The sequence below is a fragment of the Pipra filicauda genome, unplaced genomic scaffold (genome assembly GCF_003945595.2).
Source record: "Pipra filicauda isolate LSUMZ 115617 unplaced genomic scaffold, ASM394559v2 scaffold7_size6619720_pilon, whole genome shotgun sequence".
In the NCBI taxonomy this organism is placed as follows: domain Eukaryota; kingdom Metazoa; phylum Chordata; class Aves; order Passeriformes; family Pipridae; genus Pipra; species Pipra filicauda.
In genome coordinates, this window is record NW_024104976.1 from 5192779 (window position 1) to 5218263 (window position 25485).

Consider the following 25485-nt stretch of genomic DNA (forward strand, 5'->3'; position numbering starts at 1 on the left):
ATTTTCCCCCCATCATCTTACTTTAATATTTTAAGTAAAATATCTACATATACACAATCACGTTTTTCATTTAATTAAGCTTTAACTGTGGGAATGCACATCTAGATGTGTAATGGAAGAAACAAAGTCACACCTCCAGTTCTGTTTTTGTACCTCTCTAGAGCTTTGCCTTTTAAGATTATAAACTTCCAGATTTCCCATTTGATCCATTAGCCACTAGAAACTCATCTTAGAGCAAATCCTGGTTTTGCATGTGTTGTCACACCTGGTGAAGCACAGCCTGCAGCCAAATCCATGCACTTTTTAAAATGCACTGTGAACCTGGACTTTCTCTTGCAAACTCCTGCAACAAAACTCAGTAAATTGAACTTCTCACATTTCCCTTCTAAGAACTGGACAACAGTTCTTACAGAAGATGTATTAAATATATGAAAGTAAGTGATGTGCTTGCTGAGACAGTGCATTTCTTTTGTTTAAACCTAAGTATTTGTCAGCTGTGACTATTCACCTAGGATTAATTAGAGACTGTGCTGTTAGATCAGGTCTCTCTCCTCCCATCTTTCCTGAAAGGCTACTTACTCAAAACCAGTTTAGTTTAACTCATTTTCTGCTACTTAATTCCTCTGCAGGTCCTCAGCAGTTCTTCCACACAATGAGCACACTGTGACAGGGGGGCAAAGGTACATGTGCAAAATCAGCATCTTCTTGCTGCCTCAGGCCTCAAAATATGGAACTTAAAGCCTTCTTTAAGAGGCAATCTGGAGCAGGAGGCACTTGCAGCTCTTATTCAAGGACTACTTTATAAGCTCTCATGTTCTGCTAGCCAGGTCCCCTGGTCACTGGTCATCCAGCTCTGCCAAACTGGATTAGGTTTGGAGCTGTCCCCTCACCCTGGTGGTCAGTGAGTCCTGGCCTGTCTGCCTGACACTTCTGACTGGGGCTGGGCCACAAAGGTTTGACACCAGTCAAACCAGTCCATGTCACACAAACCAAAAGGCTTAACCAGATGCACCCCTTTTGCCTGAGGCCACATCAGTGAGCAGGGGTGGGTGTCCCTGAACAAGGCTACACCTACAGGATTCCAAAGTTTGGGGTAGTCTGGTGAAAAAAAACAGCTGTATCAAAGTTCCACAAGACCTTTGCTAAACACGAAGAGCAAATTAAAATTATTTCTTTAGGCCTCCCTTCCACTATTTTTTTTAAGGGATCTTTCTTCTGTGAATAAATGTGCTTCTAAGTTTTCAACTCAGTAATAGTGAAGGAGACAAGTTTTAGAGTTAGAAACTACGGGCACCCATGTTTTGATTTGCTGTACCAACACATCCATTTAATTCTGCCATACTTCCCAAAGACTCTTTCAAAGACTTACTAGAAGCTATACAGAATATGAAGGTTTATTTCAAAAGAATACATTTGCAAGAATACACATAAATGCACTCAATGTAACAGTACCTTCTGCAAAAATAGGTTACATAATACCCAGTAATGAAAGAACAATCTTATTTCTCTACAAATTAGAAAGCAGAGATAATAGCCTGGACAACCTTCAAAATGGAGGTCATAGTTGTGTATGTTGTGAGAAGTAGCTAACTTTAAAGCATGACACCACAGAGCTAATGTTGGCAAATCAAACTACTAGCACACAGCTGCAAACTATTCTTTTATACAGGATTAACAAATATTTTGGTTCCAATTCTTTTTTACACAGCTCTAGTGCCTCAGGGAAAATGCTTATCAAAGATACACAAAAACTATCCAAAATTACAACGTAACTATTAAAATGCCTCCAAAATTGAGAGGAAAATAATCATGTTAAATTAAAAAAATTTAACCAGGACTTCCAGACAAGATTTCCTGTTTTTAATCAGAGAAAGTTTACAAGAGATTTCAATAAGTTATCTTGAAACCAAGCAGCTGTAGATCTTAGAATCTTCGTGGAGGTCCACCTTTAAATGGCTTAAATCCTGAGCCACTTCCCCTCTGCATGGAATTGCCTGTGATCTGTACAACTCTATTAATTGGTGAAGAGTTACTGGAAACAAAGGTTTTAAAAAAATGTTAAGTTATGGTAAGTATCTAAACTCTTGCTGTACAGGTAATAACATTCTTACATCTCATATCATTCAAGTGTTAAACTGTTAAGTCTCACAGGAAAAGAGACTTTGCAAGAAGTCACTCGTTCCTGTGCTGCCACCAGCAACCCTGGGGAGCCCTGTGCTGGCAGGGGAGGTGGGTTTGGATGTTGTGCAGCAGCCACAACAAGTCATGCTGCTTGCACTGGCACTACTGCACTTCCTAAGGAAACCAGAGCTTGGAGAGCTCAGTAGGGAACTGAGAGGGAGGAGCAGTTTCTGTACCTTGTATGTGGGGACATCATGCCCCCTCCTCCACGGCCATCTCCCATTCTCCTCGTGTCGTGGTACCCACTGCCCTGGGAACCAGGGCCGTGCCATTCTTTCCTTGGTCCAGTTTCACGACTGTGGCGCTCGACAACGTGTCTGTCCTCGTTGTAGTGCTGGTAAGAGAGCCACAGTCAGCCACTCCCAGAAGGAAAGGGGAGTTTTATCCACAGGAAACAAGCTTTTCAAGAAAGCTAATCCTACAGCTTCCATAATGCACATCAGTCCAGCACCTTTTAAGATTTCAGTCCGTAGGCAGCTAACACAGGCTTACAACATTCCTGTGAAAAATAATTCTAGGTAACAGGAACTTAGTTCCAATGACAAGTGTGTGGGTATGCAGGGAGTGAAGCTCCATGAACTCATACTTTACTCCCAATTCTGCCCTGACCTCCTTATCGCTAACAGAAAACTCAAAGAGGAACACTAACACTTTTTTAATGCTTCAGGACCTACTAGCAGGAAATTTAGTCTGTAGTCTTTAAAGACAAGCCACGCAGAAGGTTTTTCTCTCCGTAGCATGTTACAGATCACAATGACAAACTGCACTGGAAGTAGCAGGCAGTGTGAGGTTAAGACCCTGAAAACAGGATGACAATGAAATCTTAAAAGCTTTATCATCAACTCACTCAGGCATTGTATTATTGTATTGTTCTGATCTACCATAAAGATTCTAAACATAAAAAGAATTGGGTAAGTTTTCTGCAAATTCTTGGGTTATTAAAAAACCTGACAAAAAAGAACCTTTAACATAAAGCAAACTAAGTTGAGAACAGCCTTAACACTTGCTAATCATTTTATGATGCCGTATGGTCACTTTTCCAGCATGAATTTGCATTTTCCAGCCTCTCACTCATGCAGACAAACACACAAGATGACTCACTTGTCCTCCACCTCTTTCTCCCATCACGCCTCGTTCTCCTTCCCTGCCTCCGTACCCGGAGGCGCTGCTGCGGCTCCCGGGAGGGGCCCCTCTCACGTGGCCGGACACTTCCCTTCCCGACCGGTCCGGCCGCTCGCCTCTGTAAAAATTGCTTCCATCAAAATTTGGGTTTCAGTGTGATTGAACTGGTACCACATCGCAGCACATGCAGACAGCAAAGATTCCTTTGGTTTGCAGGTTCCTACCGACTCGCAGCTGACTTCTCAGAAACGTTCCTTCGGGTCTGTGTGGCTCTCTAATAACTAAAGCTCACGTGGTACTTGTTTGCATCTGTATTCTGCACAACAGTCTCCTCACTTGATGTTGCTACACACAATTAACAGACTGCTGGGAGTCAGCACCCAGTTCACAGATGAGATATAGCATCTGACAACCTACACACAATTTTTTCCAATGCTTTTGGAAAGCGACTTTGCCATTCCTTAGGGAGAGCGGGGTCTATTCTTTCTTTGTTCATCAGTTCTTGAGGAATTGCTACTATGGATAAATTCTACAAGCATCAGTACTTTCACTGATTAACCAGCAAACTTACCTGCCATCCCGTTTGTCTGTGCTTATGCTTCCCTCACTCTTCCAATTTGTTTGCCTAGGTGGGTTGGAACCAGTCTCTCTGGGATGTCTCCCGTGGGGAATTTCGGGTCTGTCGTGAATTATCACTGTTCTCCTTTCATCTCTGTCTCCCCGCACTTCCCGTCTGTCCGTGTCCCGAAGTTCACTTCGTGGCTGAGGGGGTTCATTTCTTCTGGACTCACTGAAGCTCTTGGGATACCTCTCAAACCCTGGCTCTTCTCTTCGTGCTGTTGGGCGAGTCTTTTTTGCCTCCCCTTGATTTACAAAACGATCTCTCCTAAGTTGTTAAAGCAGGAAAAAGTCATTTGCTTCTCTCCCATTTCTACAATTCTAATTTTCAGCTTGAATTTTAACAGTCAGTTTAACATTTCTTTATGCATTCATTTGTTCCCAATTTGGCCAGTGTAATTTAAGCAGTTACAGGGCCTTTTTGGCTAGTATGAAACAGAGGGAATGCTGGATTTCCTGAGTCAGCCAGAAAATATAATTCTAGTTCACTGCAGCGTAAAAGTAGAAGTCCAGAAGCTACAATTATGTGGTCTTAGCTTTGTAAGTGGTTACTGGAGATTTTTAATGGAACTATGAAGTTGGATCTGGAACCAGCATTTACTCCACAGTTACACAGTTGATGAATGCTCTCAACTCTCCTTAAATCAGCTGCTTTTAGCCTTGCTTCTTAAGGAGGTGATTTACCAAGTAGGGCACACCTAATCCACTGGAACCTACTTATGAATAGATGTGAAATAATTGCGAAAATTCTTTCAAAATGTCTAACAAAAAAGGCCACCAGGAAGCTAATTTAAAGTCCTCAGAGAAAAGCAGATTAGATTCCATGATATAAATGGCCAGTCCCGAAGACACAAGAAATGTCAGGACACTACTGAAATTCTACTGCCTAAGAACTGTACAAAGCCCTTAGCAACATTTTCAATTTTGAACAGCTAAGAGTGAAAGCCACAGAGATGCTGGCAGGCAAATACCTGCCCTATTATCTCAACCTACCTATCAAAAGAAGATGATGGAACGGAAGAACCTTCTGGATATCGTCCTCGTTCTCTGTGATCAAAGTCATTAAACCTGTTCTGCTGGCGACTGTAATCTGAGCCATGGCCAAAACGTGCATCTGTATCCAGAGCCATCTTCTTACTCTCAGTCCAGTAAGGATCATCTCTCCTTTAAGCAAAACAAAGGAACACTCACCAGTTACATGTAGCCAAATCAAGGCCTAATACTCAGCAAACTGAGAGTCAGCTGTCTGGTTTAAAAGATGCTCGTTTGACCTTTGGAAAGCTGCTAACAAAGGTAGACTCCTTAAATAGTAATGAACAAAATAATTTAAGAAACCCCCCAAAACTGACCACCCCCTTTTGAAGTGCAAATTGAAGAGACAAAATCTCAGTAGAATATGTAATAAAATCTAAGTAATGGCATATCATGGCCAGCAGTTTAAAAACAAACAAAAAAAAACAACGGCAAAAACATCACTGTAGCAAAATTTTTCCTTGAAAATAGCCTTCTAGAAAAAAAAAGTGCCCTCTAAAAAACAAGCAAACCAACCCACCCAAACAAACCCACACCCACAAGTCTGAACAGCTTTCTCAGGAAGAACAGCGTAGGAGACAACACAGCCTTGCTTCCAGAAACATTTGGGTAGAGAGTCCCTAAACTCAGAATGTGAGACTAAGTGTATAACCAGCAGCCTTAAAAAATGAAGCCATATTTATTCCTCTGGTGAAGAAATACTGGTGTTCTGTACTACTCTTTCTACTATTTACTTTCCATATGGCAATTTTATGGCTAAGGTCTCAGTCCTGTTCTTATAATCAAATAAAGATCAAAGTCAGTTCAATTCATGTGGCTCAAACAGTAAATGATAGATGTCATCAGCTTCAGTAAAAATTAAAAGCCTGAATTCTTGAACCATCTGTTTAGCAGAAATATTCTTAAAGTAGAAGCTAGAAGCTTTAACCATTAAGGCAAAACAGCTTTTCTCAGCAAATGCACTGAATTGTGTTATGCTTTTTTTCATACAATCAGAATTAATTCATGTAATGCTCCTCTAATTTCAGAACTCCTTCCTATGGACAAGGCGTGTTTCATCTTTGGCATAAATGGATGTCAAAACCAAACAAACATCTGAAACCCAGTTCTTCTGTGAATTTTGTTTCAGGCACAAATGCATTTTCAAGTCTGACACAAGGCTGGGAGCTGTTTCTTTTTACTGAGCACTGCAAGAAAACGGTTTGAGAATTACCTGTGATCTACATCACGTGGCCTTTTCAAAGAATTCCTCTTTTCCTGCTCGTAGCGGAGCTGCTGCTGCTGCCGCCGCAGCTCCTCCCTCTCGCGGGCAATCCGTTCTGCTTCCTTCCGGCGTTCCTGCCGTGAGGGAACAACAAACCAACCAGGTCTTTATTGGAGATACCTACAGAACAGCTACAAGTATACCAAGTTAACCCTTGACAGCTTTCTGCTAAAGGCTCTCTGCTGTAATTCATCCTTGGGGACCATTAAGATTAAAGAGCACTGGGAACGCTTCTCTAAAAAAGCGGACAACAGGTCTGGGGATGCTACTGACTGTTAGATGGAAATATCTCCAGGTCATTTCTTGTATTAGACTACTGTATTTACTGCCCAGAAACACACTGCCTGTGTTTGGCTGGTTCTTTTATGAAAGGAAAAGGGTTGGGTGGAAGAGTGAAGAGAAAAATTCACTACAAGTGCAAACCGGGCAGTATTGCAAAGTGACACGGCACCAAACCCAGAATATAAACATGCACACCTGTTCAATCCGAACACGCTCCCTTTCCAAGCGCTCCCGTTCCATCCTCTCCCTCTCCAGTTTTTGCCTCTCAATTTCCAGCCGTTCCCTCTCCCTCTGCAAGCATTCCTCTCGCTCGTGCATGATCCGGATCCGCTCGCGCTCCCGACGCTCGCGCTCCGCGATTTCTCTTCGCCTAAAGAAAAAAAGAAGTTAGAAGAAATTAATCTGAAGAATTCTCTCATCCAAAACTAACACCCCCTTAGGCACAGACATAACAAAAAAACTATTTCAGAGTAAGCTCTTCACGAAAGTTCTTGCACCACAAGTCTACTCCTTTTAGCCCCAAGTAGCCAAACTGGTTTTAGCTTATCTACAGAACCATTAGCAGACAACAGATGGGAAAAGTTACTTCAAGAATCATCATTCTTGATGTATTTTATGCTGAATTCAGATTTCTCTGTTATCATCTAGCACACAGTAACAAATTAGCAAAGAATATGACTTGGATGTAAAATCTTGCCCCCTGCAAGCTAACAAAAAAATTTACTTTTTTTCTGTCTAAAAAGCAAGACAGACAAACAGGACCACTCCGACTTACACAGGTTAGCAGACTCATGAACAGCTCTATTTTGCTTTTTAATTCCTACCTCCCATAGTACAGATTAGAAGAAGCACAAAAGGCATTCTCTCCTTTAAACTTTATGCTTGCTGAGAACTGCTTTGTTTAGCAATTGTTTCCCTTTGTTTAGGGAAATCCAGCTAACAACACTACTCCTTTGCCAACTTTTGGCCACATGAAAAGAGCAGAACAGAACAATTTGGTCCTTTTATTTAAGACTGTATTACATTTGATTTGTCATTTAGATACACAACGTTCTCTCTTTCAAAACAAATACCAAACACTATTTTTGGCCCCATCTCCTAGCCTACTTCTCACCTTTTCAAAAACAACCCTGGTAACACTTATGAGATCCCCCCCAAAACAAACTCTAAGCTATGTGTGTACACATATGGCTACTAGAAGATTAAACAAAAATTTCGGAGTTTGTTAATTCACATAAAGATACTGTTAGGTAGAGCCCCAGACTTTAACATCTGAGTAGAAGGCTTGACAGAATGCACTCTGATTAGATTTCTAAGTATAGTATCTGATCAATTAATGCATAAAATAGCCTTTAGCAAAAAGTTGAATTACTACCTTCGGAGTTCAACAGCTCGTCGTATTCTTTCCAATCGAACCATGTGTTCTCGCAATCTCTGTTCCTTCATCTTTTCAAAAGGCAAGATATCCTTTCTACCCCTGTATTCCCTGAATTTCACTTTATCTTGAATAATACGCTCTTTGTTCCTCAATATCTGTGGCTATAGATAGAGATTACAAGGGTTATTTCAGAAGTCTCATTCATTTAGGGAGATTTCTGGTTGCTATGTTTAAGTTATCATTAATGACTTAGCTATCCCAAAGCATACAAAACTTCTAACTAAGCTTAACAGTTTGTGAGAGTTTATTGACTCTTCAGTGAAAATATCAACTGCCAGGTAGTATCAAATCAGGTAAGGAGTGCATCAAAGCTATAGATACTTACTTTATCAAACCTTCCCCTTCTAACTGTCCTAGTGTGGCCTTGGTCTCCTTTTGTTTGGTCTAAAACTACAACTTGACCTGGGCTTTTACCACCTAGTGAAGAGGTGAGAAAAAACAAACAAACAAAAGAAGAAAGGTTTAAAAACACACACATATATCACTATTTTTCTATTACAAATTTTCCTTAGTGCAATTTCTACGTCTCTAAATTGGACTGGTACTGGTAGGAGAAGCATACCAGCACATCTGTAATTAAGTATTATTATAAAATATAGAAGTAATACATGTGTTACTGAAGCCTATAAAAGAACAGATGCCTGGTTTCTAGTAAGAGTAAGAACATGCCCCCAAGACAAGTCAGACACACAGATTCAACAGGAAGAAACATAGCTGGACAGCATACTTATTCTTTTCTTTTCTTCAGTTTTTTTAGTGGATTCTTGATTAGGGCCACTTGTTCCATTATCACTCTTCTCATCTTTACCTTCTGTTTTCTTGGCTTCTTTACTTTCTTTTTTTTCGGATTTCTCTGATTTCTTCTCTTCTTTTTTGGTTGATGGAGTTCTTATTAGGAAAAAGAGCACACAAATCCAATGAGAGGAAAATTCACCTTAGAGGATTCTCACAACCTCTGAAGACATGTGAAATTTCTTACTTGCTGGCTTTATCACTTGACACTGTCTTCTTATCTCCCGTGCTCCTCCCCGAACTGGACTTCTCATCGCTTTCTTTCTTCAGCTCCTTTTTGGAGGGATCACCTTTCACCTACAATTATTTTTATTTTTATTTTTTTTTTTTTTTTTTTTTTTGCAAAACCAAATAGGTTAATACAGATTCTGGTAAAAAGCTGGGAGTCTATTTTGGGGAAAAAAAAAAGTCTTCATCTTATCAAACCTACTTTCTCCACAGAGATCTGCTGGCCGTGCAGCTCTGTCCGGTGCAGGTGTGCGATACATCGGGCCACTTCTGTGCTAGAGGACATTGTTACTATGCCGTAGCATTTTGCCCCCGGGCTTCGTGCGTTTGTGACCACCTTTGCACCGAGTACCTAAATAAACAGGCAAAAATTTAGGTTTTGAGGGAGGCATTTCTAGTAAGGAAACGACTCCAATAGTATTTTTACCCTGGTAATATAAAAAACCCAAACAAATTCACCCCAACAGCAACGTAACCCCCACCCCACTAGAAGGGCTGACGCGCCAAGTTTTCAAAAGCATATAATTCCACAGGAAGCTGCAGCTTTAGGAACTTTATCCCAACTTTCATATCAAGGCATATTAATGCTGGCATCCTATTTTGACCAGTCACCACCTCATGCCTGTTAGCTAAATGCTTCTTTTCACAGCTACTGCCAAAATTCAGTCACAGAAGCACCACTGACCTGAATTTGATGGTTCATCTCCAACAGATGAACCCCCACAAAAAAGTCAGCAGCTGCCAACTAATGGCAGGAAGGTGTAAGCAGTATTATGTATTAACTCAAAAAGGGAGCCAATTCTTCAAGGTCATCTAGCAAATGTGTCAATTAAGCAATTTTAACAATCAGTTCTGACATCTGGTTCTTGAGAAAGTATTAAGCTTTGTGTTCCTACTCCTTGCTGGAATTTCCATAGCTACTGGAGCTGATCCTCTTCACATAGTCATGCTCTAGGGCAACAACTCTATCTTTCTAGCAGCCTGTAATGAGACAGTCATTTAGACATTAAATATTTCCCAATTTATTCAAAACTGGGAAGCTAAGGAAAGATAGGAACCAACCACCTTTACACCGAAAACAGCCGAAGAACTGGAAGTTTCAACAAAATATACTGTCAGGTTTCCACACCTGTGAATGCATTAAATACAATCACCTACTAAATTCACTAAATTATATGCAATAATCAATACACATACTTGATATTCACAGTGCTCAGGTTCCAACTAGTTCCCAAGATGCAATAATGCCAAAACTGCACAGACTTACACAAACACTACAAATTCACATAGTTATTAGCAACTCCTTTGGGAAAATGAGAACAACTGAAAAAACCCTCTGTTTTTGAAAAGACTGCTTAACTTATAAGGATTCTGCATTGTTCTATAGAATTTGTATGTAAAATTAACCAATATCAGGAAAACAGACTTAGTTTAAGCAGCCTGTAAAAACAAAAAAAATCTTTAAGTCATTAACAGAGTCCCTACAGTATCAGACATTAACTGTCACATCTTTTTACCTATTTTTCCCATTCATAAGCGCTCAAAAAACATTTTAAAAACAGTCTCCCAAAGTAAAAGGTTCTATAAGGACTGTTTATGTTATAATTTTATCAGTTAGCACATTAGCTTGCGCTCATGGTTAAATACAGTTGCTACAAAGGAACATAGGCATCATTATTTCAAAAGCCGTTCCTGACCAGAATATTCAAATATTTGTGAAATTTCTTTTGCACTTATCTGACCTCAACAGAAAGAAAAAACCTCTTATAAAATGAACATCTAGTTCTTCCTGTGGGCATGCACTTACTGCTCCAAAAAGTAGGGGGTTTTAGATGGAGATTAAATGTTTAACCAGTGCAAATTTTATTTAAAACAAGTATTATTCAACTTCCATAACTGAAAAGAGGAGGAGGAAGAGACACACACACCACACACATGGTTTCACGCCCCACAAAATACCTTTCCATATTTGCCAAAGAGATTTTTCAAGTCAGCAGCTTTTGTGTTGGAAGACAGTCCACTGACCCACAGGTTTCTAGTTGAACTTCCACTGCTACCACTAACACTGCTCGCGCTTCCTGAAACAAGTTTTACAAGACAGCCAAAACATTAAGGAGACAAAGGTACCATGAGTATTTAACTAAACTGTTGCTGAAAAGAGAAACTTAGCCTGTTACCTCTAAGTAACTGTTTATCTGGTTACCTTTCTTGAAAAGACTTCTATAGAAAAAGAAAATACATATAATAAGATTTCATTCATTTAACCATGTATGGAGACCAATGGCTTGGCTAACTTGTACCCAACTGGAAGAGCTAGAAAAAGAATACAATTCTGTGTTAAAGGCATGTACATTTAGTTTCAACACCTGGTTCTTATCAATCACTTCCATTTAAGAAAATGGTTCTTTTTTTGCACCCAACATTTGCTCTTCACCAGGAGGTCTGTAGGCTGCTCTCTCTACCAGAGACAGCATAAAGGTAAATAGAGGAGATCCAGATAATCCCAGCCTCCAGAATCATGTGGTCAGGTTTCACAACTTTCTTGAAATATCTGACCTCCACCCAGAGCAGCTTTTTAAAAATACTACTGGATGCAGAACTGGATACAACCCATCCAAAATGATTTCCACATACTAAGAAAAATACTCTATAAAAGCTGGAAAAACATTATGTGGTTAAACACTCCCCCTGCCCCATATATTAGCTATTTTTGCAACACAGTACTAAGAACTCAAGACATTCATGTAATCTTATTCTTATCTCTTAGTCTTATATAATTTAGTTCATCTTATTGTTGGTTGCTGCTAAATGTATGAGCAGCTTTTGGGTATGTTAAAATGTAGCCAGTCACACAGGCAAGACCAGAACAGGATCTCCAGCTGAACAGCTAGGAAATCTGGTGATATGCAGAGCTTTAAAAGGTAATTTAACCACCTCGAGAAAAAAAAAAAGGGTAGTTTTAGTTTCTTCAATGCATCAAACTAAGAACAAAAGGCAACAAATCCCAGTTATGGTCATACTGGAGTTATTAGATTAGAGATATAAAGGAAGAAATTCTTCCCTGTGAGGGTGGTGAGGCCCTGGCACAGGTTGCCCAGAGAAGCTGTGGCTGCCCCATCCCTGGAAATGTTCAAGATCAGGTTGGACAAGGCTTGGAGCAACCTGGTCTAAGGGAAGGTGTCCCTGCCCATGGCAGGGGTTGGAACGAGATGGTCTTTAAGGTCCCTTCCAACCCATAACATCCTACTAGTTCTGTGATCTTGATAAACAGTGATACACCTAGAATATCATTAAACATCATTAAGCAGCTTTGGCTGTGTATTTTAAGAACACCTTACAATAATTATTATTAGTTATCATAAATGCTACATAAAGATACAGCAAACCCGCTTCCACAGTTTCATTGTAAGCATGTAACAAAAAAAAAAACACATCTACAAAAGACCAAATTATGACTGTCACAAAAATTTCCTCTCAGAAACTCATTTATCAGGTAAAGTTTCATTTGTCTGTTAGTGTTATGCCAGAGATTCTGTTACAAAGGTTTTGACAGAGAGGTAGTAGGCAAAATAAGGAGACACATGAGCTTATACAAGTGCATTTGTTCAACTATGAAGTGTCAGTGCAACTGGTGACGTTAATGTGCTCTTGAGCTCCATAATACAGGGTTTTATGGAAACACAGAGACTGCAAGGCAGACAAATAGGTCCAAATTTAATGCACTAAACAGCCACAAGTGCAATTTTGCGAGCCTGCATCTCAACTACGTTGAGAGTTCAGTTCATTTAAAAATGAGTCAGAATTACAAGCAAGACGAAAAATTTCCCTGGCATTTTGTTTAAATACTTGCAATTATTTTTTGCTTGCTCTGCTGTAAGTTACAGCAGGCTTATCTGAAAATTACAGCTTTTCATCAAAACAAAGATTTGGGAAATGTTAAGTGGAATTTGCTCCCAGAAGTATTTTGAAGCAGGGGAGTATATTTCTATTGAGTCTTCAGAATAGGTATTTTTGATCTTATGAGTAATCTGGCATAAGGAGAAACAAAATATACGGACACATACATACAGGTAATGATTACTGTACCTCCAGCATCATTTACTACAGATGGCTGAGTTCAATCATATAAGCCACTTTATTTTGAGGAAAGCAATTTCTCAATCAGGAAAGTGTTCAGTTCAAGACAATACTACCCTAATTTGTAATAGTTACCTTTATCATCCTTTGTTGTTGTCTTGCTTTCTTTAGATTCCTTAGTAGAGCTAGAGAAGCAAATTAAAAAAATCAGAAGAAAGTTGAAACTACAGAATTTGGTAAGTGTTGCATTTTATACTACTAATACTAACAGACAAGTTAACATTTCAAAAAATAAAAATGAAAAAGGGCCAGACTGTATATTTGAACAAATGATTCCCTTATGGATTCTTGCACTGATTTTCCCCAAGATGCCTGAAGATCTAGATTTTCTGACAACTCTATTCAGTGGATATATGGCAATCTTCTCCAGATTTCAGGACGGGGACTTGACTTCATTTTGTGTTCTTAGAACTGACAGCTGTTCATTACCATCATCACAAGGACATTTAAAAAAAATCATCAATTGGAAAAAAATAAATAAATGCTGACAATTCGCCAATGCAATCAGTAGGACATAGTGTCTATACGAAGATCTTGAATTTTAAAAGGTAACTTATGGCGGTCAAAAAACCCATAGGCAGGAGCATAGGACACTAATTACAAGATTCTTGCTGCTACCCCCTTAATGTAGAGTGATCTTATTGAATGCTGGTACTCAGTATCGTAAAGAACTGACATAGAAAAACAAACCTCTTTGCTTGACCAGAGGCCCCAGTAGACGAGGGACCTTTCTTCAAAGTATCCTTTTCTTTGTCTCCAGATTCTGCTTTCTTTGAACCTTCTCTGGCTTCCTCCTTGACGGGATCACCCTTCACGCAGTCTTCCTTCTTACCATCTTTATGGTTCTCAGTCATCTCATAGTCCTTGCTTTCCTTCTCCAGGCTCTGTGAAATGGTATCCTGCACATCCTTTGGCTTACTTGCTTCAGAATCTGTAATTTTCACATTTTTACCTGTTTCTAGGAGGTCATCACCATCAAAATCCAGAGTGATGGCATCTTCGGCCTGGATTGTAACCGATATGTTATCATCCTCAGCTTCTTTCACAGAGGTGTTAGCTTCCATCTCTTCGTGAGCCGTGTGATCAGCCTCAGCTAGGCTTTCTTCTGAAGGAAGAGGTTTAGATACTTCTTGTGTACCATCACCAGAACCTGCTTTATCTAAGAGGATTTAACAGGAATAAATATGGCAAAACAAGAAGTTTAAACAATTTCATATGCATAAGCTAGAATAGGACCTAGAAAATACAAAGCCAGTTATTAGCACTGATGGAAGGTTAGAGAAAAACACAAGGTGTATTAACACAAATATAAATCCTTTACCCAGGATCACTTATTCTTCATGGCAAAACACATTTTTCTAGAGACAAATACCAAAACATTAGGAGGGAGAACATGGTTCCATCCTGGAGATACCCGTTCTTCAGGAGAAGTATCCATTTTCCAGTTTAGGATTTAGCGTTCCAGAAGAAAATAGTTGCCTTGGATGTTCACAGTTTGATTTAATCTGTCTTTGAATCTTCCCCGTTCCAGGACTTCCAAGCTTCCCAAATCCGACAGAATTACAGTCTTGGAGAATTTCAGCCAGTCTTCCATGCAGGTGTCCTCTTTCCTTTTCCTTCCAAGCAGTAGTTTGGCAGTCAAGTGAGCTGTACAAGGCTGCTGCAGAATGTGGAGGGATGAGCTTTAATCCAGAGTTCGTAGACAAATGCTCCTCAGTCTTCATCCACTGGGCAGATTTTCCATCTCAGTCCCACAGAGGCATCTCCAACCGTATTCTTTAATTTGTGCAGATGAGACACTTCAGCCATAGGGTCCCTCGTAAATATGGAGTCTGTAGGTTTATCCTGTAACTTCAATAATGTGCTTATTCCATCCTGTGCAAAGTGATGGTGTTCCATGTCCTTTCCAGTCCGCAACATGTAGAATCCTTAAGACTTCTGTCCAGGAAGTCTGTTTGCCCAAATGCGTTACATTCCTTCCACAGTTTCACTAATGAGCACAGCTTAAAAAATGGTGGCCACTCCATAGGTTTCCAAACACTTGTTTTACCATCCTATATACAACTGGCATTTCTAAGTGACAGGAAGCCAAGCACACGATAGTCCATACGTTTGTTGGGTGCTCGGCTTCAGTGGGAGAGTGTATCATTTCACTCAACTAAACATCAGTTACTGCAGTGCAAGTTGGAAGCTTTGGCATCAAGACTTACCGTGTATTAAAATCAGAGCCCTTGAATACTATGTTTTTTCATTAAGAATCATAGTATTTCAACTCTATGATACATCCACCACAGTAACTGATAAGTACTGTAAGCAACTCTTAAGAGTAAAGTAACTCTTAGGAGTGAAATAAACTGACTGCAATGATTCCAGGTGCTGAGCTTAATGAGGAGACATCTGACACTTAGTGCTGGAGACAAGCCTAGTATTAGTAGAGATTGAATGTTACAAGAGAAAGTTGCCTGCTCTACCAGACTAAGACCTCTGAACTCTATTAAACTTTAAACATACCTTTCTCATTTTCTTCATCTTCACCATCCTGCAAGAAAAGGAAGTCAAGACTAAATGTCTTCTATTTTGAAACTTTAAGCAGAACAGTTCATATTTTCCACAGAACTTCTATTGTATGAAGGCAAATTATTGAAATGGAAACTGTTTCTAAAGAAAAGATTATTTAGAAACCAAACCTGTGCAACTCCCTTACCAAATCACTGAAAAATTTTTTTAAAAACTTCACTGGCATCCATCTGCAACACTTGTAGTTTGCAGTTGGTTGGAACATGCAGATATTGTCTTCCCCCCTTTAACTCAACAGGACATTTCTAAAGTGTTCCATGTCTTGCTAAAGCCTTCAGACTGGATGTCACACTGCTGGTTGCTACTTTCAGAGAAATGCAAGCAATCCATCAGTAGCTTTAAAAGCTTAAGACAGGAGTCAGAAGCTAGGTAGCCTCCCTCCAGCAAGTACTTAAAAACACAACTGTGATTTTTAATAGGTACTTATTTCTCATTAGTCTCTCTGAGCAAGAGATATGTCCCTTTTCAGACATCTTGAGTTCCATGTAACTCAGAACGAATTTCTGAACTTAGAGATGTTACAGAAGTTGGTATTAACAACAAAAAAACAACCTCAACCAACCACACCCAGTTCTGTGCTCCCCCATTCTCTAAAATCAAACTTCTAAACTCCTGTATAGGCTGTATATACTACAACAGCATTTGAAATAAACCTTTGATATAATTTTAAGGGAGTCTGAAACATATTCTTTGCTCAGTCTATGCACTGAATATTCCCAATTTGCAGACAGGAATTTGCATTTAAATAGGAATCACAATTATCTGCATTGAAATCACAATTATCTGCATTATTAAACATTTGAATGAAAGCTTCCCATACTGTTTACCTTTACTGTATTACATCATCTGACTCTAAGATGCATGCTGGAACAAAAAAACCAGTCTAAAGTGATCTTTTCCAGCTAAACAAACACAAAAATCAGCTTAACAGAACAGATTTAGAACTCACGTGGACAGTAGGAAAAGTGTAATCTTCTACGTCTTGACCTTCATTTTCCTATAGGAAAGTAAAAGGGATTTGCTTAGCAAACTTTTTCTAAGACACTCAAACATTCAGAGAGTTAAGAGATGTAGTTAAATCAGAAAACATTTCAGTGAAGTGGACACACACTCAGTAAGGGGAACCCCAACGAGCCATTCTCATGATTACACAATCTGAATGCTGAACTGAAAGACATGTCACTACTGAGTACAGGGGAAAAGGAACCACCTCTGGGTGGACTCTGGTAGAATTTTATCAATCAATGCCACATTTGTTTCAGGACTAGTCAAACACAAATCAAGGCAAACAGAAAGAAAATAATACCTTTTAGAGCAAAAAAAAAAAAAGGTATCTTTTAGAGATAAACAAGACAAACTGAAAAACTAGTTCTGACTTCCTAGTAACAAACACTACGAAAAACATACATTCATGTAAGATATAACAAAGTACCTGACTTTCAGAATCCTTTTCTGCATCTTCTGCTGGCTCCAGGTTATGGTATCTTTTCTTTTCTGCAGATGGTTGTTCTTTAGAATTCAAGTTCTCATCTTCAACAGGTTCTTTGAAGTCCTTCAATTCGTCATTTCCATCTTGATCACTTGTATCTTGAGTCTCCAGCTCACTTTCCTTTTGGTGTAAACCCAAATATTTGGCATAACTAATGGTATCAGCTTTACTCCGAAAAATTCACTGCTAGGATCAATATTTCCCTGCTAGATCAGTGTCTCACATCCATAATAAAATTCAGAGCATGTTTTAAAAACCCCACACCTTCACCCCCTTAGGCATCCCACTGTGAACACAGTGAAAACAATGCTCCAAATTTCCACAAAATGGAAAAGAAAAAAAGAAAATGGAAGCTCTGTCATTAACTAAAGTCAAACAGTAAACTTAATAACAAAATGAGAAAAAAATCTTACATACTTTTATTACCTTGACAAAGGAATCCTCTTCAACTGAAGCATCACCAGTTAATTCATCAGCTTCCTGCTTTTTACCTGAAATGATGGGATATGCTATGACTAGAGCTGCTGTGCAGAGCAAACTTTCAATACTGGTTATGTGTTTGGCTTTAGTTTATTATTCTCTATATGTTCTAGTCTAGCTGAATTGTTCACTATAATATAACCCTCCCAAAACTGAGTAATTTTTAAGGTAAGGAGATCAAATGTCAGCTGAGTGAGCATAAACAATCAATGCTGTTGGATAAACAAGCAGTTACATCCAAGTCTGTGATTTTAATACCAATCCTTTCATTTTGAGTGATAACAGAATTCAGGAGAACATTAAACTAGAAACTAAACATTTCTAGAATTACTGAAGTTAACTAGACATTGGAAAGGCCTTGCATTAAAGGATAATTAACATCAGTGAGAAATTAGGTTAGAAGGGACCTCTGAAGGTCACCTAGTCCACCCAACCTCCTGCTGGAAACCACAGTTAAGTCCCAAGGACGATGGGAAGGCTTGGAGTTTTATCTGGCTGCATCTTTGAGGATCACAAGCAAGGCAACTGCAAGCTTCTCCTTTTTCAGTGCTTTTCATCACCAGAGGGAACACTCAGCAGAAGAACTGAGTAAGGTGAAGCATGCCTGCTTTCTACACATGCTTTACTGTACTAAGGGACTGCTCCATTGAGGAATTCTGTTCTTTCAGCACAGGCACACTTTTCTCTAATAAAGATGCCTCTGTGGGGATGATGACTAGACACGGTTCCCTTTGGAACCCACTGCATTTCCTTAATCTTCTGCAAAAACAAGACCAAAGAACACTAGATAGAAGTACCTCCACACAAACACATCCTTTGAAGAGCATTCTGTCTCTTTGATTCAGTCTATCAAAGATCAGCCTATGTAACAGTTCTTAGTAGCAGGAGGTACAAAAGCAGTTCTGTTAGGAAGTGGCTTTACTGTATCTTCTACTGAAACCCAGTGCCAATTCAAATGCAAATACGATGGTAGTCATAATCAGCACTTAATGCTTTATTTTTTGACATTGCATCTTCCCTCATGCCTTCATCCTCTAATAAATGGCCAAATCAATTCTACAGATATTCAAAAGGAATACAAAAGAAAAACATAAGCCAAAGTTTGACACAGTGTGGACATCTCTGCTGGCTGGAATAGTCAATTTTTGCCAGCCATTAATTTCTACGGTCTTTCATACACAGTTCTTAAGTTGCATTTCAAAGCTGGAAAACACTCAACTACAGGGCAAGAAGAGAGACTACTGTTTTGGTTCTTGTATTCCAGTTGATTTTATTCATTTCCCTGAAAGGCAGCACTCTGACTGTACTCCTGGAAAAAGCACTTTGTTGTTGTCGGTGCAGACACACACAAGGCTCCAGGAAAAGACACATGGCAGAAGCTATTTCTATGACTGCAAAACAGGAGATTTTAACATTCAGATCTAAAATCACTAACTTCATCTGAAACAAAAAAAAAACCAAACAACCAAAAATTCCTGTTTTATACTTGTAATGCAACAGATTTGTGAGATTTTGGTGCAAAAAGTCAGCTGCACAGGTACACTAAGGGAAGGTAGGTCTCCTCAGGAAGAGGAGTGCACGTACACTGGAAAGACAGTTTTTGATGTGCATCACAGCTGAAGCCTGAAACCAAGGCTAACCCAAATTTTGTGCAACCATTTTAGCATGCTGTGATAGAATCTACAGCCTCAGGTGTCTTCAACATAATAAAAAGCATTGAGAAACAAGAAGGATTTCTGCACACATTCAGCTGTTTTCTGCTTTACCCTCTCACATCTCAGTTTGTTTCTTAAACCTGAAAGACCAAGTTTTTCCTGCATCCCACATCCAGCTAAGTATTCACAGAGACAGGCAAGCACACACAGCAGATGCCAGACATATTTAGCAACTATCTAGCATATACTATCATGAAAGCTATTTTAAATTCACTCATTTTGCCTGAGGAAATATGGCAGGTGAACTAGAACAGAGACTCTATAGGGAATTGAAAAAAAAAAAACATGACAAACCTACCTCAAGTTAGTCCCATCATTCTGCAATAGCAGCTAGAAAACTGTATTTTATTGACAGGTCCTCATCAAGAGGAAGTTACAGCATTCACTAATGAAGCTGTTAGTAGCTTTTGTTTGCTGCTACTTAAAGTCAGACCGAAATATATGACTTCATTAGTCCTTCTTTATTCTGCCTGTCTTTGCAGTAAGTCTCATTTACTTTTGAGTACCAAAGGTATTCCAAGGCACAACCAGAACAATGACCTTCACTTTTCAGCTTCAAACCATAAAGTGGCAGAAGTTTGCTCTCCCTCTCAGTTCTGTGTTTCAGGTTACTTTGCTCTGGTAAGAGTCACATTGCTCAGAAGTGGTTCTTCACGGTTCTGATACAGATCATTTGCAGGTGTTGGCACAGCAACCTGCCAAAAAACCCAATGTCCACAAAAGTTCAACATTTGTCCAGACTGATACTCCTCCACAATGGGCTACTGAAAGGCACACTTGGCTTTAACTTCACGTAACTAAAATCAGATTGCAACAAACACCTTGCAGAACCCGACTGTTTCTGTGAACTCGCTCCAGACCGCCGTCAACTGGAGTAAAGGGTATGTTAAAAATCACAGCCAGAACAGCTGGACCTTCTGCAAACAGGCACAGTTGGCCTCAAGTCACACAAGATGTCAACACATGATAAAATTTCTGTGCAGGTTTACCCAAGCAGTGGCTGTTGAAAATGTCAGTGGTGTACACAGCACTCCCCACAGATCTGGGTGCCTCACAACACAAACACTCATTTACTTTGCAATGATGGCACTCCTTCATGAGCCATGCTTGATCCCTGTTCTGGCAATGGCAATTGCTACACACCATAAAATTGCAACAGACTATTTGCACAGAGAATGAATATATTCCTTATAAGTAGAAAAATTAGAACATCTTTAAAATGCTGGTTTAACATTATGCAGGTGTAGTTTTCATCTCATTTAAAAATCTTATTACAGTAGCATAAGCTTATTCTACCTATTCATGGTCCTCTACATGAGAGATTCAGGCTACCTGAGTGTTTACAGCATTATAGAAGAGTATATTTTGGACAACTCTTGAACGAGACATCTGCATTTCAGGTAGAAGTTATTTTGGAAGAACTATTGTTTCTTTTCCTTCTGGCATTCCTACTGAACCCCCAAGGGGGTTCTGTCATACCCAATGCTAAAGATTCACCAAAAACATGGGACAGGAGGTAAAAAGGAGGAAGGGGGAAGAAAATCTCTACAATGCTCTTTACAGCACTAAGAGATCTGCTGCAATTTGAGCAGTATCATTTGCCACAAAATTAACAAAAGCACATTATCCTGTTCTATTTCTGTATTCTGAAATGGTACCATGGGGAACAAGAATATTTAAGCCTTTTACAGCGTCTGCAGGATACTGATCCTAGTCATTCACAGTTTTTAGAAAGAAAGGCCTTTGAAGACCAACAGTGTAGTTTAGCTTGGTTTGTTGTGTTTGGTTTTTTGTAGGTTTTTTAAGTAACTAAACAGTTTCAATAAAGAAGTCAGAGTCATCTGGGCAACAGTATAAGCCAGCCACTGTCAGTTGTCTGTGTTTGATCTAAGAAACAGTATCGTCAAATTGGAAATTCAGTTGGAAACCGGAGTGGTACTTAAATCACAAACTAGTAGGTGTCTAACTGGCCTTTGAAACTTGTAGAGCAGCAAATAAACATCTTTGCTCACGTTAATCCTCTGAGGTTAAAAATGATTAGCCTAAAATCAGTTCAACCACACTAATTCCAAAACTTGCCAGGAAAGTAACTTTTCACCAAATTATAACATACCAGTATTCAACAACATTTTTGACTGCAGGTCCTCCAAATGAGTATTTACATAAGAAACATTTAAAAATATTTCACATCAGTAGTACTGGAAGCTAATTAAAAAAACATTTGAAAAATATTTCACATTCTACACACCAGAATAGGCAGCAGAATGTTCAGGCTTGAAAAGGGATGCTTTTTCCAAAAACTGTCATGTTTTTGTAAAAAGAGAAATTTGGTCATAGCTACTAAATTCTAGGGTGGAGAAGCACAGCTGGGACACAAAGATTCAGCAATTGGCATTTGTTCCATCTTAAAACTGGCAAACTTTAACTGGCAAAACCAACTGATTACCTGAAAGCTCTTCTGATGAGCTGTTGTGCAGTTCTTTACCCCAAATATTTAAAATAGCTTCCCAAAAAAGTGTTTAGCTCTTGACTAACTTTGCATATAGGATTGATCAAGGATTCCTGTTGGATTACAGAATCCTTCTGCAAGTATTTTTTTAACTTGTATGAGACTAAATCCCACTCTTAGTCTTGTTCCCATTTCTCTCCCTTTTGGTACACATACACACAAAACAAACAAAGAGAGAGAAAAATGTATCACTCCCCCACACACACACCATTCCCACTCTAATTCAGCCTGGATCAATATTCCTGATCAGGTTTTTCTAACAGACAGTGCAAGGGAATCAGACATCACGCATTTTCCACAGACCTTATGAGCTGCAGTAAAACTGGCTACAGAAGACATTCAGTTCTAAGCCCTACAGCCATCTGACACACTTTGTGACTTTTCAGAAGGAAAGACCCCTTCCTCCCTCCCACTGGCCTCTCCCTCTGGCTGCTATGAGGAGATTTATCCATCCAACTCCCTGGCCTTTTCTGAAGATGTATTTTCTTCATAAATCAATATCTAACATTCCTACCCTCCTTTGTACAGCAGTAATAGCATGGGAAAAAAATACTATAAAACGAGTAAGGTTGTTAATTCTACTGCTGTCCAGCAGTAAAATAATTATAGAGGAATCAGTATTAGTCTGAAGCTGTGGGTGGAAACAAGCACTAGCAAAAGGCCTGGAGCAATCTGTCAGCAAAACCTGTAAGAAGGCAACACTTCTCCCAGTGAAAAGCATGTACAAGCATAAGGAGAGTGAAGATGGTTAATTTTAAATGAAAACTTGGTCCTTCAGAATTCAGTTGACGCGCATGCATCTCTCTTTGAAAGTTCCCTAGTGACGCATGAGGGAATGGACTGTTGAAGTGTTAGATTTCCAAGCTCTGAGGAATACTTCCTGGTTGCTAGTAACATATTTCAGCTGAAAGCACCAGAGAGGGAGATAAATAACATTTGAATCAGCAGGTTAACACATACAAGGAACAGTTAAAAATCAAACAATACATTATTTCACAAAATTAGAAATAACCCAATAAGATAAAAAAGATTTTCTGTGGACTAATCAGTGAATTTTTCTTGTCCACACCTGACGATTAATACAGCACAAACCTCTGTAAATTTGGCACAAAATTTGCTCGTAAGACTTTCATAATCTAAAAAGTAATGAGGTGATACTCCTGAGCTTGCAAAGTGAGCTGATAAGGACTTCACAAACTCTGTATTTTACTTTGAAGTTTACCAAGAAGGCACATGTCAAATGCATCATGATTCAGTTCCACAGCAGAGGTGGCAGGGAACAGCTACTGAGGCCCTGCCCCAGGCAGCAGCAGCACTACTTGGCAAACTACCTTTGCAAAAGCAGAACAGTGTAACTACACAAGAAGCCAGTTCGAGAACATTATGCATATCATGAAATTAGTTTGGAGAACAGGAGGAGAAAAAGTAGCAGATAAGAGAAGTGTTTGTCACAGCAGAACATGGAGCCATTTAGATCTCTACGTGAAAAATTGTGGAAAAGTTTTTATTTAGCTTCCAAATAGTTTTCTTAAGCATTAGTTACCTTGTCAAAGCAGAGAATAAAGTAATGCCACAGAAGAAAAGGAAACCACATTATGAAAGTTTGTTTCCTTTCACTTCTGTAATGTCAAAAGTACAGATAAGTTATTCAAATTTTCTAGGCAGACTGATTTTCTTATTACTTCACCCTTCACAGCACCAGACAAAAACATGAATAACCATTTCCACTGTAAAACTCGGCCTAAGACAAGTGACAGTGGTGTAAGATTGCTCATTTCCAAAACAGGCCCCTATAGCATATGGAGGAATATTCTCAGTGTAAATGTTCAATGATGAACGCTGTGCATAAAACAGACATGTCCTTTCCCAGAATTACTTGACTATGGATGCTCCCAGAAAAACTGAAAACAAAGACCCAAACAAAAATCCCCTAAAGCCCCAACTCACAAAACAACACTTAAATTCTCAGGGAAAAGAAAACAGACACAACAAAATCACTGCTAAACAGACCGGTATAGAACCCAAGGAATTATTTTTCACAGCAGAGAAGGCCACAGCAGAGAAACTGAAATCTCAGACATTTCACAGCGAGCCTTCAGCTCCCATTCAGAAAATTCATGTTTTTAATCCTGTCTTCAGTAAAAAGCATGGTAATAAATCCACACAACACCGTCCTCTTTAGGGAGGGCTCCTCTACCATGTACTACTGCACACCCGTCACCAGCCTCGGCCCAGCACTTTCTCATGGCTGAACAACCTCTCGGCTCTCCCTCTGCTGTTACACAGATCCTTTCAGACGCTACACACACTCATCCCCAGCACCAGAGCCCCACAGCAGCTCCTGTACCCACCCTGCCCCTGTAACACCCCACACTCAGGATCTCTGTTAACACAGCACACTCCAAAACCCTCACAGCTCATCCGCTCATCTCCGGGATCTGCAGGCAGTACAGCCACTACTCATACCCCACATCTCGTAACCCACTCATTTTCCACGTGTATATATATCTCCAGCATCCCTCTACACTGCCTATATACAGTGACTGAAAACAGATGAGTGAGGCAAAAAACGTCTTGCATGATGTAAGTCATAAACAGTAAAATCTCAGCTGTATCCAAACTACAGGCCACAGTCCCACGGGCCTTCTTTAAGGTGATACATGCAAGAAAAACTACCTAAGAATATAAGGTATATGAACAGATCCTAACCTTTGCCTTTAGTTGGTTTCTTGGTGGGTGTGTCAGCCGAAACACTTATTTCAATATTATCTGGATCACCTCCTTCCTCTTCAATAGCCTAAATGAGACAAAAAATACAATTTTTAATGGCTTTCGGGGGGAAGAAGTACAGCTTGACTTCAGCAGAAGTCTGTGGGGGCAAACTATCCTTGCTGCATCTCAAAAATAATTTATAAACATTCTGGATTAAGCTTTTAGCTGAAAGCTCGAGGAGAGGAAGGGAACGCTAATAGCAGTAGCCGAGGGTTTCAGCTGTTAAAATGACACTTGGAAAGCAAAGCTTATCAAGGACCCGCACGTTTCCCTGTGGAAAGGTAACTCTAGAAGGCCACAACGACATCCATGATGACACTGAGGGCAGCTTGAAAACAGGAGGACGGGGAGCACAGACAGCCCGGAGCAACAACCTGCCGCGGGGCTCTCCCGGCGGGAGGGGCCGCAGGGCCGGGGACAGCGAGCGAGCCCCGCCGGCCGGGACAGCGCGCCCGGCCCGGCCCTCAGGGGCCGCAGGCACCGGGGGGCGGGCACGGCGGACCCTCGCCCAAGCCGCGGCGGCACCACGGGGACACGTCCCGCCCCCCACCCCGGGGCAGCGGCGGGGCCCCGCCCCCGGAGCCGGGCGGCGGCGGCGGCCGGGGCGGGCCGGGCAGGGCCTTGCGCCCGCCGCTCACCTGCTTGAGCCGGGCGATGAGCACCGTCTTCACGCCGGTGATGTCCAGGTTGCGCCGCTTCAGCTCCGACTTGAGGTCGATGACGCGCAGGTCGCTGATCCTCTTGCTCTCGGCAGGCGGCGCGGCGGGAGCCGCGGGAGCTCCCGCGGCGGCGGAGGCGGCGGCGGGAGCGGAGGCGGCGGCGGCCATTTTAGAGCGGGCGGGCGAGCGC

General features: G+C 40.3%; 1 protein-coding gene across 4 annotated transcripts; it reads right to left on the reverse strand.

The window, feature by feature from the left end:
- Positions 1-1365: 1365 nt before the first annotated feature.
- On the reverse strand, positions 1366-25463 carry SLTM (SAFB like transcription modulator). Of its 4 annotated transcripts, none has more exons than XM_027736936.2 (21): positions 25275-25463; positions 24574-24661; positions 17587-17651; positions 17104-17280; positions 16621-16668; positions 15606-15633; positions 13785-14253; positions 13170-13219; positions 10917-11035; positions 9160-9309; positions 8917-9026; positions 8665-8825; positions 8263-8354; positions 7875-8038; positions 6695-6869; positions 6167-6291; positions 4915-5085; positions 3875-4189; positions 3283-3433; positions 2358-2515; positions 1366-2032 (listed from the first exon to the last, which is right to left on the reverse strand). In XM_027736936.2, exons 1-21 carry the CDS (start codon positions 25461-25463, stop codon positions 1924-1926), a joined length of 3114 nt encoding a protein of 1037 aa, XP_027592737.1. In that variant the 3' UTR covers positions 1366-1923. The 4 variants fall into 4 exon arrangements, with proteins under 4 accessions (XP_027592737.1, XP_027592739.1, XP_027592738.1 ...); XM_027736938.2 differs by having other exon boundaries at positions 8746-8825; positions 17578-17651; XM_027736937.2 differs by having other exon boundaries at positions 3283-3421; positions 17578-17651.
- Positions 25464-25485: the final 22 nt, after the last annotated feature.

Excerpts from the sequence above, each read along its gene's own strand:
- SLTM (XM_027736935.2), bottom strand. The coding sequence starts at position 25,463 with ATGGCCGCCGCCGCCTCCGCTCCCGCCGCCGCCTCCGCCGCCGCGGGA. Across the intron at positions 8,826-8,916 it reads TCAAGTGATAAAGCCAGCAA|AACTCCATCAACCAAAAAAG; the intron begins GTAAGAAATTTC and ends TTTCCTAATAAG. Across the intron at positions 6,870-7,874 it reads CGAGCTGTTGAACTCCGAAG|GCGAAGAGAAATCGCGGAGC; the intron begins GTAGTAATTCAA and ends TTTTTTCTTTAG.